The 16,060-nt window shown below is 50.3% G+C and overlaps 1 protein-coding gene across 1 annotated transcript; it reads left to right on the top strand.

Moving 5' to 3' along the window:
- The first annotated feature begins 7,657 nt into the window (after positions 1 to 7,657).
- Positions 7,658 to 14,194, top strand: AVP (arginine vasopressin). Its single transcript, XM_005291490.4, has 3 exons — positions 7,658 to 7,902; positions 12,668 to 12,869; positions 13,882 to 14,194. Exons 1-3 carry the CDS (start codon positions 7,783 to 7,785, stop codon positions 14,043 to 14,045), a joined length of 486 nt encoding a protein of 161 aa, XP_005291547.1. The 5' UTR covers positions 7,658 to 7,782; the 3' UTR covers positions 14,046 to 14,194.
- The last annotated feature ends 1,866 nt before the right edge of the window (positions 14,195 to 16,060 follow it).

Raw genomic sequence — 16,060 nt, 5'->3', positions numbered from 1 at the left:
CCTGGCTCTGGGGCTTGTGTTGCTAGGAAGAGGACCGGGGACAAAAACAATAATACCGATAAACCGGGTCTTGTTTCCTCCACTGCGAACCACAAAACAAAAACCGACTGCCAAGGCAAGGCCAGTTCGGCTGGGAATGTAACTAGTTAATGTAATTAGTGGCGGTGGGGCTCTTACAGCTACTGGACCTTTGCTTCTCGCCCATCAGGGCTTCTTTGGGACCACTCCTGATTTACCCTGGTGAGAGGAGAATCCGGTCCATTACCTCCAAGAGGTAAGCGCATCAGGGAATGGCGCATCAGAACATAGGAACAGCCATCCCGGGTCAGACCAAAGGTTCATCTAGCCCAGTATCCTGTCTTCTGACAGTGGCCTATGGCAGGTGCCCCAGAGAGAATGAACAGAACAGGTCATCATCAAGTGATCCATCCCCTGTCGCCCAGTCCCAGCAGGACTAGATCCAAGGAGAGGAGCAACGCCCTGCAGGAAGGAGGCAAGCAGGCCCAGCCTTCAGATGAAAGGGACTATGGTCAGAGAGGCCTTTGAGGCAGAAGCAGAGCTTGTTTATAAAGGCTGGAGCATCCAGTCAGGCAACAGGCCTGAGTTTAAAGTGCCCACGGGCAGAGTGAGCAAATATCAGAACTGGAAGGCGCAGTGAGCAGTCCGTGAGCGACCTGCAGGCAGGTATTCATTTGCCAAACAATGTTAACCGGACAGCTGCAAAGAGCAACCAAATCCGTACGCGCCACCGTCTGTGGACGGGCAGTTAGTGAAGGGAACCAAGGACCATGGCCACCAAAGAAATGGCTCCTCATAGGTGGTTCAGCGTAACCACCCAACCTAGGATGTGCACAGAGCCCATGATTAGTTCCCCTCTTTTAATGGAAGGTGCTGGGGATTTTTAATAATTCTAGGGACCTGGATCTTAGCTTTCTGTTTTGGCTGGCTAAAAGCACCGCCGCGCGCCCTGCTGGAGCATTGGTTTCATAACGGCTCAGATCACACGTCTTGGGCTACATCCCCAGCACCCTTTCCTGCAGCACTAGCTGGTCCCTGGAGATTAAGGGGGGGTCTGTCTGCACTGCGGAGTATGCTTGGGCTCTGAGCCCACACCTCCCCTTCCATGCACACGCAAATGAGTCAGCAAGCTCTCGGTACCTGGGGTCAAGGACCCTGCTAGGGGGATGGGTCTGAGCCAGAGTCCTGCTGGGATTCAAGGTCCAAGCCCGGTCATTTTGCAGGTCACATTGCAGACCCGAGACAAAAGGCCTGCATAGTGCAGTAAGGATACAGTAAGGGATAGCTCAGTGGTTTGAGCATTGACCTGCTAAACCCAGGGTTGTGAGTTCAATCCTTGAGGGGGCCACTCAGGAATCTGGGGCAAAATCAGTACTTGGTCCTGCTAGTGAAGGCAGGGGGCTGGACTCGATGACCTTTCAAGGTCCCTTCCAGCTCTAGGAGATAGGATATCTCCATTATGAGAAAACATGGCTGAGAGTCCCAGGGGCCCAGGTTTATAAAGCAGTGCGGATGCTCAAGCATAGGAGGCAACAAGCCTGGGCCCTACAGTGCTGGGGGTGCAGTGCACTGCAGACCCTCACTTGGTTCAGCCTTTTAGGCTCTGATGGTACAGTCCCAACCCTCTAGCAGGAGTAGTGCTGCTCCTAGCCTAGCAGGAGAGGGGAGCGGTGGAAAAGAGGCGCAAAACTGGGAATAGGGCTGGCTACCAACCTGTCACCTGTTGTAGTACCTGAGAGCTTTCCAGTAGTGCCTCAAGTGAGGTGATTGACATCTGTCACCTGCGGTTCATCCTCTCCCCAGGGCAAGAATTACACAGGCAGGGGTAGGTTTTTCCTTTGCTGAGGTTTTAGTTTATTTAAGATCAAAAACCCCTTTGCAGTCATTCCGCTACAGAAAACCGCCACACTGCAGCTGTCGGTCACCTGTTCAACGTTGCAAGGTCTTTGGGACGATGTCTCCTTGTGCATTGGTAGACCACCTGCTATAACCCAGAGGTGCCACCCCACTATAGGTGCTGGGTGATGTAGCAGCTCCACTGGATGATCAGGGGATTCAGTTAGCTCCACCTCCGCCTCGTCAGGAATGTGTCACAGGTACAAAGGCTTGGAAGCTCAGGCTGCCAGGGAACCAGCCTGCAGGCCGCTAAAAACAAATCTGTGTGGTGCAGAAGTCAGGGCCAAAAACCACTTGGCATGACTCACTCAGCAGATGGAGCTGGGTCGTGGAGGAGTGACACGCAGCTAATGCTCCTCAGTCAGCCTTGCTGCCTTCTTCATGAAACACCAAACCTTGACTCTTGTGTTAGCCCTGAAAGCGTTTTAAAGCTCTGTCAGTTCCTTGGAGCAGTGGGCTCTCAACCTTTCCAGATGACTGTACCCCTTTCGGGAGTTTGAGTTGTCTTGCGCACCCCAAGTTTCACCTCACTTAAAAACTACTTGCTTCCAAAATCAGACATAAAAATACAAACGTGACCCTCCCAGCACACTAGTACTGAAGACGTTCTCATTTGGACCATAGAATTAATGAATTGGAATATAAATATTATACTGACATTTCAGGGTGATACTTGAGCCTGTTGTTTGTTTCTGAGACGTGTCTGAAGCCCAAGCGACAGGACTGAAGCCCGAGCACCAGGGACGATGCATGTAGCGTAGTTTTTGTGGGCATGGAGCCCTGGGGAAATTGCCCTGCTTGCCAGTCCCGATGCCAGCTTGCAAGCCCCTTAAACCTGTCACATGACCCCCCTCTTGGGGCGGCAACCCCCCAGGTTGAGCAACCCAGATCTACATGAGTTGAGTACCTCCTGGAAGATCTTTGTGTATCCCCAGGGGTACGTGTACCCCTGGTTGAGAACCACTGCCTTGGCGAATGCTACTGGTGTGTGTGGTGTATGTGTGTGTGAGAGAGCCTCAGCTGGTGTGAACTGGCCAGTGGAGGCTTTGGTGCACAGAATCAGGTGTTGGATCCACTCCATGCAATGTGGGGGAGGGCCCCTAACCACCGGCCCCTCCATTCTTAGCGTAATGGGCCTGATGGGGGACGGGGGTGGTCTGTCATGCTTTGGCTCACCTTGCCCTACTCGTACAGTCTCACCAGAGGGGGCTGGGAGGCGTTTTGCCGATGTCAGACAGGGGCCCAGAGGGCAGGGGGATGGCTTCCATATGCAAGTCCAAGCCCCACTTCTCCAGTGAGCCTTTTCACCTGGCCACAGCCGCCATCTTTGGGCTAAGGCTGGCACTGTCCAAGGGCCCGGGGTGCTGCAGTGCAATGGTGCGGGGAGGGGGAGGCGGACTGAGGGAAAGCTCAGCGCTAGTGCAGTGCTTGCAGATGGCTGCCCATGGGCTGGGCAGAATGCCCTGGCTGGGTGGACGGATGAGTGCCAGTGTGTGAGGAAGGGGGGAGGGAATACTGTGTGGTCCCATCTCTGGGGTGTTGCTGAGTCAAACCATGCCAGGGGTTATTGGGACGGTGGCGTGGGTGGGGCCAGGAGAAGGTGCGTCTCCGACGGTGCCCAGATGTCTTTCATCACCCAACAAGGTATCTAGCCCCCCCCCCCAGCCCCCTTGATCATGGATAAAGCAGGGGATGAATGTGTGAGAATAGTATGAGCTACCAGCTAAGCCAGCCAAGCGTGGGTGGCTGCTGGCTTTGGTGTTGAGTGACGGTGACTGACTTCAGAGGAGCCACGCCATCAGTGGCTGGCTCACCCCCTGCAAGCAGAAAGAGGGGAGGGGCTGAACAGGGCTTGGCGAGAGGCTGCAATGTGGAGGCGAATGGCGGGGGGGGGGCGAGAACCAACGTAAATCAACAGACGTACTTCTTTCCTAGGCAGAGCTGAACCTCAGCACTGTGGCTAGGGCCCCTCTATTACAGTAGGACCCAGAGGGCAAGGCCACGCTCAGGGCCCCATTGCAGTGGGTAATGTAGAGCTCCGTGAAAGCCAGCTTGACCTTCCAGCCTAAGCGTGGGTTGCTCTCATTGGACAGCTGGGAACGGCGGCGTAGAGCTGCAAAATGAACCAAGCCAGCACTTTAACCACCCACCCACCCTCTTCTCTGGAAGAGTCAGAAGAACGGCCGTACTGGGTCAGACCAAAGGTCCATCCAGCCCAGTATCCTGTCTGCCAACAGTGGCCAATGCCAGGTGTCCCAGAGGGAGTGAACCCAACAGGCAATGATCAAGTGATCTCTCTCCTGCCATCCATCTCCACCCTCTGACAAACAGAGGCTAGGGCCACCATTCCTTACCCATCCTGGCTAATAACCATTAATGGACTTAACCTCCATGAATTTATCTAGTTCTCTTTTAAACCCTGTTATAGTCCTACCCTTCACAACCTCCTCAGGCAAGGAGTTCCACCAGTTGACTGTGCACTGTGTGAAGAAGAACTTCCTTTTATTTGTTTTAAACCTTAATTTCATTTGGCGCCCCCCCCCCCCTTCTTGTATTATGGGAACAAGTAAATAACTTTTCCTTATTTACTTTCTCTATATACCTCTATCATGTCCCCCCTCAGTCTCCTCTTTTCCAAGCTGAAAAGTCCTAGCCTCTTTAATCTCCCCTCATATGGCACCCATTCCAAACCCCTATAGTCACACTGTTCCCCATCTTAAACTGGCTTCTTTATCAAATCTGCCTTTAAAAGCCTCACAATCCCTTCATAAGATCCCCCAGACTGGCCCTACTCAGCTTTCAACTGTACTAGTCATGCCGCCAGGGCTAGATGGTTCCTTCACCATGCAAAGTCCACACAACCGGCTCCAGCTATAACCAAGCGGGACCCAGGATTGGCCCTGCTGCACTCGCCAAGCCAGTCCCCCAGGAAGGAGCCAGTGCATCGGCTGCTCATGGGCTGCTCTGTAAAAAGAGCAGGAATCTATTTTACACACATATACGTAGCCCGGAGCAGCCCACAGCTGACATGCGGAGAAAGGGCTTCTGTCATTGTCTCTACTGGTCAGAGCCTGGGTCGGACCAAGGTGCAGGCCAGGAGTTCCCCTCCCTCAGCGGCCAGGCCCGCTTCTGACCTCACCCCAGAGCACTGAGGTAGCTAGGTCTCAACATTGCAGCTATCACCATGGTAGCCGCATCCTCACACACAGGAGAGCGAGGAATGTAACGACACCATTCAACCTGCTCCATGCTTGTCTTCTCTGCAATGTGCTTGGATGGGCTGGACCGGTCCCCAGTCTCGCCACACGCCATATGACGGTAGCGTATTGTTGGGAGCGTTGGCTAAAATTCCACACGCCCGGTGAAAGTCAGGCTTGTCTGCTGTAGTAGTTAACCAAGTTTTTGTGCGTCTGTCCCTGGGTGGCTAGTGATTTATTTATGAATCTCCTACGGTTTGAAGCTGGAGGATCAGAATATATTTATTATGAGCATCCCCTATTATTAAGATTGCCCAACACTTCCCATGGTAAGACCCTGTTTTCAGTTGCTTAGAACTTTGCCAAACTTTTACTGTTTGGGCTGAAACTTTCCATGCTCCATGTCTGCCAGGCTTCCCACTTCAGGCATCTGAACTGAAAGCAAGGGGACTGTCTGGCCGGTGCCCACGATGCTCTCTCTGCTGGGCCCAGGCACTGTGGAGGAGGAAGCTGTCTGATGCCAAGGCAGAGGGACCAGGAGCCAAACCTGCATGGGGAGAGAACAGCCTCATGAGAACCATAGCGGGAGAACGGGATTGGCGGTTGACAGGGAGGAGGACACGGGGAACCTGGGAGCTGAGGAGGGGAGGGAAACTAGGACTGATGGCTGGGAAAGGAGACTGGGAGCGGGACAGGAAGCCAGTGGTAGGGAAGAGACATGACTGGGGCAGAGACAAGTTGGAGGGGATGGGAACCTTAATTTTGGCATTTCCTAACTTTGGAGTGCTTGACTTTGCAACATTAATGTCCTCACCATTGTGTGTAATTATATAGCTATAGACACAAAGAGCAAGCAGGCAATAATGCAAACCATAGCAAAATGTACACATGAGGAGAGGGCCGACTAGACATGGAATTGCACTATGGAGCTGAGGTCTCTCTAATTCAGTATCCTCTTTCCCACAGTGGCCGGTAGCAGAACAATGCATTATTTGGGGCTGGGAAGTTACTCAGCCTTTAGCGATAGTGGCCAGAACACAAACTATTAAGTGCCTTATTCATATAAGTCAATGGGACTTTTTCCTGACTAATGATTTGGGGATTTACCCCAGAGAGATAATTGCTGTGGCTTCTCCCCTCCTCGCCTTGCTACAACTAAACCGGCAGGCAGAAACAAAAGGCACACGTCTTGGTGCAGCGTGGTAAATGTTCCCTGCACAGCGGAAAAGCTGCAGGAGAACAGTCCGGTCTGGTAGTTAAGCGCACTGGAATGGGACTCAGGCAAGCTGGGTCCTAGTCCTGACTCTGTTGTGTGTCTGTTTCTTTCTGTCTTGTTTATTTGGCTTGTAAACTCTTGGATGCAGGGCCTGTCTCTCACTCTGTTTGTACTGCACCTAGCACAATGGAGCCCCAGTCTAGCAATCATGACTATAAGCTCGCGCGAGCTAGCATTGTTAGATAAAAGGGACAGCTTCATGCCAGGGTTAACGTCATGTGGCTCAAGTTTAACCTCAATTGTGGATGCCTTTGATAGTCACCTAACTATTTATACAGCACCAGTGGTGTGGCAGGGGCTTTGGAGGCAGGTGTGACAGCAATGGGCCTGATTCTCCAGTGCCTTGCCCCTTGCTCCAGCCTTTACACCTGTGCAATGGGAGGGCAAAGTGTTGGCGTTGAGCCCTCGCTGGGCACAGGGGTGAACGGCTGTGCACGGTGAAGCTGGTGAATAAAACCCAGAGAGCCTGATTCTGAGCTTGCATGAGTGGCACTCAGAAGCAGCCCCACATTGGCGAACCAGCCTGGAAGCACTCACAAAGTGAAGACCCAATCCGGGTTACGTGGGCGAGGTTTACTCACCTGAGTAAGGGGCAGCAGGACTAAGCCCTCAATAAGCAGACCCCATAAACGACTCCAGCAAGCACATCCCAAAACACTTTTTATATCTGGCGCCTCAACTGCCCTCTGCTTCTGCTGTCTGCCCCCAGGTTTCTAGACGGGGTCAGCACAGGATTGCCCCACGTGGTGCAACCCAAGGAGGAAAAGGCCTTTTCCCCTTAGGAGTCAATAAGCTGTGTGAGGTGGATGCTCAGCTGGTGTAAATCGACACAGGGCCGACGATTTCAGTTACACCGGTTGTAGATTTGGCCCCACGTGCCAAACCGGAGGAAATGGCTGGGTCTGGTTCTCCTTGTGTTCACGGGAGGCTCCGTTGACCTCAGTGAAGTCACTCTGGACTGGCACAGGGCTGAGTGAGATCAGAATCAGACCCAGGCCCCCAACCCCCTCTCCTCCCCCGAGCTATCCTTTCCCCCCCCAACGTGTCCACAGTTTTCCTGCTGGGATTTCGCATTGGGCTGGAAGGAAGAATTATTCATCAGCACCCAGCGAAGGCTCAGAGGAGCTGTTGAGCCCGGACTGGCTGTTTGTGCCTCTGCACTGAATCACCTCAATTACAGTATTTGCTTTGAGTCTAGTTTGGGAAAGAGGTTTTAAAAAAAAAAAAGCCCCCTCCCCCTGGCCGTGGTGACAAAGGCCAAGAAAGGCATTACGTCGGCACGGGGAGGGATATAAGTAGGCAGCTGGTCCAGAAAGGAGCCAGCTGCAAACAGGAGGCTGGAAAGCAAACAAAGCTTCTCTCTGTGTGTGTGAGAGCCTGGCAGCCCCCTTCAAGATGCCCAAAACCTCTCTTCCAGTCCACTTCCTCTGTCTTCTCGCCATGTCTTCAGCCTGCTACATCCAGAACTGCCCTCGAGGAGGAAAGAGAGCCTTGCCCGACACAGAGATCAGACAGGTACGAGAGGGGCTGCTTGCAATGTGGGTGGGGGGGAGCTAATTCCTTATGGTGTGGTGAACTGTGTTCCCATACAAAGTGTGTGCGTGTGCGTGTGAGTGCGAGAGAGAGAGCAAGAATGTACTTCAATTCTCTGGGCACGAGGGACTGTCTTCCAGTCCTGGGTGTGTGACATTGTACTTCAATTCTCTGGGCACGAGGGACTGTCTGTCTTCCAGTCCTGGGTGTGTGACATTGTACTTCAGTTCTCTGGGCACGAGGGACTGTCTGTCTTCCAGTCCTGGGTGTGTTAGGCAAACTCTATTTGAGTTCTCGGGGTGAGAGAGACAGGGGCAAACTCCTCACTGGCTGGCAGCTAGATTCCGCACATTGGCCTGAAGCTCAGATAGGCATTTTTTAAAGCTTCTAGGTCTTGCTCCAGCTTGCTTTCTTTACAGAAATGAAGTTACATTGCTTTGAGCGAAGGAGCTTTGCATTGATGCTTCTTAGGAGACAAAGGGGGTGGGGGAAATCTTTATTTCGATTTAGGAAAGGTGTCTTTAAGTCCCCCGCCCCACCCCTTGGCCCCTAATTGGAAGCAGCAGAGAGAAAAGCGAGGGAGAAAAATAGGGAGCCAGTCCTTAAATCGACTGAAATTCTTTGGACTGGGAAACTGTGGGGGATGGGAGGGAAGTGGTAAAATGATTGGCACCCCACTAAAACAGGGGCTGCACCCCCTAAAGAGGAATAGCTGACATTCGTGATTTCCTTCTGCCACCTAATGCCCTTTTAATGCAGTCTTGCGCCACAAACTTTAATAGTTCTTTTGGCTTGTGATTAAAGAACAGAATGTTTGCTCTGTGGCTAGTTGTAACAGCCTCACTCATGCACTAGCAGAGAGAGGACATCTGAAGCCCATTTGAAGAGCCAACTCCTCAGCTGGTAGAAATCATCTTCAATAGAGCAATGAGAACACCAGCTAAGGATCTGGTCCCCAAGAACCCAGTACTTGTATTTCTTGTGCAAAGAGAACAGATGAAAAAAAAAATTAAGTTACAGACCTTCAGATGTACTTAGGGTGAAATCCTGGCCCCACACTGTTCAACAGGAGTTTTGCCATGGACTTGAATGCAGTCTGGATGTCATGCTCAATGCAAATGTGAAGTAGCAATAATATATTTAGAGTAATTTCAGAAAGAAAAGCTATATCATAAAAGGAATAGCACCGGTGCCTTTTAAACACATATTGATTTACATGAGGCGCTACTGTATTACTTACTTAAACCATTTCAGTCATAGCAAAGTGTTTTACACCATTTCATTTTGATTCTATCACATTTTGAGCAGATCTGAACACAGCAGTTGGTTACCTGAGAAATGATATCTCAATGTATAGACATGCAGGTTATATCAAGAGGATTTAAAATAACCAAAGTTAATGTGATTGTCTCTTCCTGTTGTGGCTGACTTGATTTTTAGACAACGTCTCTGATGTATGGTAGCTTGTTCACCTATGAAAATTTGGTCCCAAAAGTTTTCGGGCCATTAAAGAACCTAACAAATTAAGCACCATGGACAGAGCCACTGTGCTGACCATTCACAGCCTTTTTAAACCAGTTCCTTCTGATCAAAATTTCGAAGTGTCCCCAGTTACCAAATAGAAGACAAGGTCATGTTTGAATGCAAACATCTCTAGACCACAATTTAATTTTCCATTTCAATAGGATTCACTGTGGCTGGCTTTAGACTGATGTGGCTTCTAAGTGTAATTACTAAAGTTAAGATTTTGTCACAGTTATTTTTAATAAAACTCCCAGACAGGACGTGGGCACTAAACAAACATTCACGGAAGCCCGCGACCTAGCTGTGACTTTTACTAAAAATAAAAGGGGGTGGAAGAGACTACGAGCGCCAGCCCCCACTGCCTACAGCAGTGGCTGACAGCCGCAGGGCCCCTCGCCACCCCAAGGTACGGGGCTGAAGCAGAAAATGTTCTGGAGATCACTGAAAGTCATGAAATCTGTGACCTCCGTGACAAAATCTTATCCTTAGTAATTACTTTCCCCTGTAGTTTGTGTGTAGCCATGATCCCACTGCTGGTGGGCAGTTATTAAATGAGGGGACCTTTGACACAGAGATACACAGCATGTGCCTGTATTGCCCCCGTCACTGAGTAGCCGTTCCCTTTTATTCTGAAGAAAGGGTGCAAAATATAGCCCCTTCACGTAACGGTCTGCAGTAAGCTTCCTACACTAGCTGTGAGCTGGAGCTATATGGATTATAGAGCACAGGAGTTAATACTAAGGTCTGTCTCTTATGTATCACTCATCATCAGCAGATCTCAAAGTGCTTTACAAAGGGGGTCAGTGTCATTATCCCCATTTTACAGATGGGGAAACTGAGGCACAGAAAGGTGACGTGACCCACTCAAAGTTATCTACCAGGCCAGTAGCAGAGCCAGGAACTGAATCCAGGACTCCTGAGGCCCAGTCCTGTGCTCTGGTCAACTAGTGACTCTCCCAGCCCAGACAGGCTTGTTCGCTACTAAACACAGCCTGCCGTTCTCTCCTGGCTAAATCCGCCTGAGTGATGGAGAGGCTACCCCTTCCCTTAGGAGGCCATTGCAGAGCCAAAGTGAGCTTTCTGTTAGGCGGTTTTATTTGCTATTCATCTTAAGTCCTCTCTTCTCTCATATGGCTAATAAGAACATCCAGTATTTAAAAAGTTAATGACGTACAGTGTGGAAGGGATACTAACCCCCATACTGCAGGGGTTAAGCCAATCTCTAGTAGAGACTAGAAGGAGCCCTAATGCAGGGGGAAGATTATCCCACATCTGCCTACTGTGGGGCTCTTGCACCTTCCTCTGAAGCATCTGGTACTGGCCATAGTCAGAGACCAGACACTGGGCTGGATGGACCATGGGTCTGAGCCAATCTGGCAATTCCTATGTTCTTTCTTAACGTGACCCCCATCACTTCTAGCTCTTCCCCCTTTGTACTATCCTAAGTAATTCCTCCCACCCGCTTGAATGGAATGATCCCCATCCCTCCCAAGAGGTCATCAGCCAGGTTGACCCCCAGACCTTCAGCACTACAACACTGATCTCTAGCACTTGAGCTAAAGGGATAACTCTGTTACTGTTAATAGCAGTAGGTTGTTATCCTCCAGTGACTGGACACACACACAAAACGCACCGTGCTAGGATTGGTTCCACTTTCAATGTTTGTAGAATCATGCCTACCCTCCCACCCTTAGTCACGGCTTAGCCAGCTGCCCATATTTAACCGTTTCCCTCTTTCTTAGCAAGACTGTCCCTCCAGCCCCCGATCACTTTTTGCTGCTCTTCTTTGACCTGCTTCTAATTAATTAATATCATTCTGTTAATGAGGTGCCTGGAACTGAATGCTCTGTTCCATTGGTGGTCTCAGCAGAGCTGTACTGAGAAGAGCACTTGTACCTCTTTACCCCGTAATGCAATAAACCAACATATTGAAAATTTTAGTGGAGAGGAAATTCCATTGACTAGGAAGTTCTAAATATGGGAGAAGAATTGATATAGCCCTGAAAGCAACCTCATTCTACAGCTTGGCTCTAATTCCTTTAAGGCTTGAAGGCATCTTTGCAAACGAGCCACCACCATCTATGAATGACGTTGGCTTCCACATACTATGGTGGGAGCCAAATTGTATGAGCCATTTAAAACAAGACTGAACAAAAAGGGGGCACAATCTTGCATTGCCAACAAGGGAAAGAGCAGACAATGCAATAGGCCGTGTCTGTCTCTTGGTTTTTGGACAAAAACTCTGACTGCTAATGCCAAGCGCTTAGCTAAAGAACTGGGAGCCACAGAACATTTAAACCCCTGCACTTACTTCCAGGGTTTCAGAGACTGAACGGGCTCATCCTTTTGCTCAAAAAAACCCTAAGGTAACTTATAGCAGCATCTTCCATCTACTGTCCATGGAAAGATCTGATCCCAGCTGCTATTCTAGCAACTGAAAATGATTGTCCCCTACATTGGTAACTTGGCAGGGATGCGTCCTCCATTGAGAAAGCTGCATATTGCTTCAGGGGAGGACGAATATGATACTTAAAGTATTTGTCAGTCTTATAAATGCCCGATGAGGTAGGTATATATATGACTCAGTTTACCCACCACTGAAATGCAGCCATCTAGTAAACGGAGTAGGTGCCCAGATGATGGGCCTGGGATACAAACATGAAGGGGTGGAGCACAGCACCTGAAGCAGAATATCGCTCCAATTGAAGCTGCAGGGGGCGCTGCGGGAGGCAGGATGTAATTACCTGGGTGCGGTTCATCCGGGACACACCCACTCTTATGGGCTCTTTCATGACATGGAGGCCTTGTCTGCAGCAGGTGGAGAGCGATAGGGAAAATGTGTGACCATGAAGCTGGTTTTAGGGTTGATCTCAGAGACCCAATCCTACCTCCTAGTTCAGGTTAAACGCCTGCTGAAGGATTTGGACCATAAAAATCAGCTAAGAATTAACCGCCATTCAACACAATGGGAATTTTGCCATTTATTTCAATGGGGAGCAGGACCTGGCCCACAACCTTCAGACCTGGCTCACTGGTTATAACAGCTTCCCATTCATGCACCCGATTCTCCTGGCTGGTTAGTCCATGGACTCACCTCTGATTCCCACCGGTGAGATCAGGCCCTGTGCTCATAGCATGCATGAGGGGTTTAGCTGTTCTCTAAGAATGAATCTTCCCTCCCCGTGCTGCACCTGGCATGCTGATCTGTCTCCTGTCTCCCCAGTGCATACCCTGTGGCCCTGGGAACAGAGGGCACTGCTTTGGCCCCAACATCTGCTGTGGAGAGGAGCTCGGCTGCTACGTGGGCACTTCCGAAACCCTGCGCTGCGTGGAAGAAAACTACCTGCCTTCCCCTTGTGAGGCCGGCGGGAAAGCCTGCAGCTCAGGAGGGAAATGCGCCGCTCCCGGCATTTGCTGCAATGATGGTAATAGAGGAGCACCCCCATACCCAGAACAAATACAATGGAATGGGGAGGCACCTCAAATAGTAACAGCCTTTGCCTAGGGGATCATCTCCTCTCCTGGGTACTTCACTGGCCCCCATCTCTGTAGTAGCTGAGCCCCTCACAATCTTTAATGGACTTATCCTCATAACACCTCTGTGATGTAGGGAAGTGCTTTTAGCCCCACTATAGAGATGGGGAATGGGCAGATATTGGCCACCGTCAGAAGCCGGATAATGAATGAGATGGTATGATCCAGAATGTCAACTGCTTGACTCTTGGATTGGACCATTTCTGGAAATATAAGGAACAGTAATGGACCAAACCTGCTTGACAGCTTTCGTTTTTGCTCAGGACAAACTGCTATTGACTTCGCCCCCGGGGGGGGGGGGGGGGTTTGCATGAGTAAGGACTGAGTAATTGACCTCAATGGGCATTTTGCATGAGTAAGGATTTCAGGATTTGACTCAACACAAAAGCCGATGGCTGATATAACACTTTATATCTTCAACGCTTTTTACGCGCATTAACTAAAGAGCCCAGCAGACTCAAAGGTAGGGTTGTAAAAGTATTACTATAATCCCAATCTTCCAAATGGGGAAACCGAGGCACAAAGAGGTGAATTGATTTGCCCAAGTCTACATAGCATGTCAATGTAAGAGATAGGATTACAACTCAGGAATTCCCGGTCCCCCCAACTCCTAACCTCCATTTCTAATGTATTTGCCAGCAATATGTTATTCATCCACTAGATGTCTCTGTTTGCTATAGTGAGTTCCAGACAGGTTGTGGTCCCTGGTAAACAAGGGAGACAAAGCTGGAACTAAAGCTCTGTGGAAGTCTTTTTGTGGCTGTAGTTGTAGCTTTTCTGTTTAATAAGTCCCTTCTGTTTAAGAAAGTGCATGGGATCACAGTCTATGACACCAATCCCTGGAACCCACTGCTTCATGTAACATCAGTGATAACACTTTGGTTTTCTTTTCATGTTTCGAAGAGAGCTGCACCATGGATACCATTTGCCTGGATGACGATAGTGACAGAAGTCGAGAGCTCTCAGAGAAGAACCTGACTGTGCTGGATGGCTCAGCGAGTGACTTCCTGCTCAAGCTGATGCATTTGGCGAACAGGCAGCAACAGGGGAAGCACCAGTTCTACTGAGGGAAAGAAGCAAGATCACAGATGAGTCTAACAGCGAGTATGTTGCTTACATGCTGCAGCACCTCAGAAAATCATTACAAGATGTAAAGGAACAGCCCTTTGAAAGCATTGTAAATATGTGGCCAATAAAGTCTTTTATTGCACTGTGCTATTCAACTTTGTCCTGTGTCATTTGCACTGAAGGCTTCGGCACTAGGGGCTAGATTTGCAAGAGCTCAGGACTTTGGGTGTAGAGCTCATTTGAAGATCTGCCCATCAATGTCACAGTGAGAGCTGAGCTCTTTCAAGAAGCTGGGGGGTGCCGAGCACTTGGAAATCTGGCCCTTTATGGTTCAGCAGCCCCTCCTCATTCAGTGGAGGGGAGAAGGAGCACCACATGTGCCATCACTGTTCAGATCTTCCAAAAGTCTTTGCCAAGTTCCCCCAGCTAAGAGAGGCAGCAGATAGTTCAGATGTACAATGCAGTCAGAAACCAGACCTCATCTGGTACAAAACTTCAGCAGCACAGCTCCCACTAGCCCCCTCCTGGAGCACTGACTTAGAGGTTCACTCCTGGCAGCACGTGAGTTTCCCAGAAGACTCCCAGAGGAGTTCTGTCCGGGGACAATCCTGCACAGCTTGGGATGTCTGAAGGAAGCACCCCCCGCAAGGCAGGCTAGCTGCAGAGAGTGGCGTGGGTAAAGTTTTCAAAGGTTAAATAAAAATATATGGAGCTATATCTATCTCATAGAGCTGGAAGGGATGCTGAAAGGTCATTGAGTCCAGCCCCCTGCCTTCACTAGCAGGACCAAGTACTGATTTTGCCATAGATCCTTAAGTGACCCCTTCAAGGATTGAGCTTATGATTGTGGATTTGGAAGGCTAATGCTCAAACCACTGAGCTATCCCTCCCCCCCAAGGTTTCTGAGCACCTGTGGGTATGTCTACATGGCAAGCAGAAACCCATGGCAGCGAGTCTCGGAGCCCGGGTCTACAGGCTGGGGCTCACGGGGCTTGCACTGCAGATATTCAGGCTCGGGCGCTGAACCTCACCCCCTCGTAGGCTTCAGAACCAGGGCTCCAGCCTGAGCCAAACATCTACATAGCTGTGATTAGCACCATAGCACAAGTCCTAGCCTGTAGGCTCGGGCTCCAAGACTGGTTTCTGCTTGCCATGTAGACGTAACCTTCGGTGACGGTAAGACCCATTGCCTTTCAGTGAGACGTGGGCTCCGAAGTGCCTGTCACTTTAGAAACTGGGATTAGATACCTAACTCACTTAAACGCTTTTTAAAACGTTATCCACTGGATGTTGGACACAAAGACATCTTCACCCCAGTTGGTGCCAAAGACTGTCTATGGAAACTACCCCATAAGATTCCTACCCCGCCCCCTTTTCTGATTCTACATATACAGCCCCTCATCACCGGAGTAACTGGACACCTCATGGCCTTTCTCCTGCAAGGTGCGGACGCATCATCTCCATTGGATGGAGGCAGAGTGTTTCATTTGGGGACGTGCCCAAGGGTCATTTGCAGCAGAGCCAGGAACTGAACGCAGGTCTTGGGTGTCCCATGCTACTGCCCTGTCCATTAAACCAGCTTTCCTCCCATAGTTAGCTCTTGAGAAGATATTAATAATCAGCAGATAGGTTCAGCAGGCTCGAAGCCACAGGGCCAGCTCCCAAGATCTCTGACAAAACTCTCACATTGACTTAACAATCTCTTCCCAGCTCTGTGAGGGGCAAGCCAGGAAGGGCTCCGATTCCACCAGACCTTGAGGGAGGATGAACCCAATGCAAGAGGGTGAACGGGAACTGGCCATTCTCTGCCTCTCCAGATCATCTGCCACAGAACCCTGCTGAGGGCCAGGACTCGATCCCTGCTCCCACCCTCTCCCCCTCTCCCCTCTCACATGTGAGCTCCATAAGGACGGCATCAGCCCCCCCCCCCCCCGCCAATGCTGAAACCTGACACTGGCAATGAGAGTTCTGCTGCAAGATACAGCCTAAGGGCCAAACTCTGTTCCAGGCTACA

This window comes from Chrysemys picta, chromosome 5, assembly GCF_011386835.1.
Source record: "Chrysemys picta bellii isolate R12L10 chromosome 5, ASM1138683v2, whole genome shotgun sequence".
Lineage (NCBI taxonomy): Eukaryota > Metazoa > Chordata > Testudines > Emydidae > Chrysemys > Chrysemys picta.
Note: the sequence above shows the minus strand (reverse complement) of the source record. Positions and strands in the feature narration are given on the sequence as shown.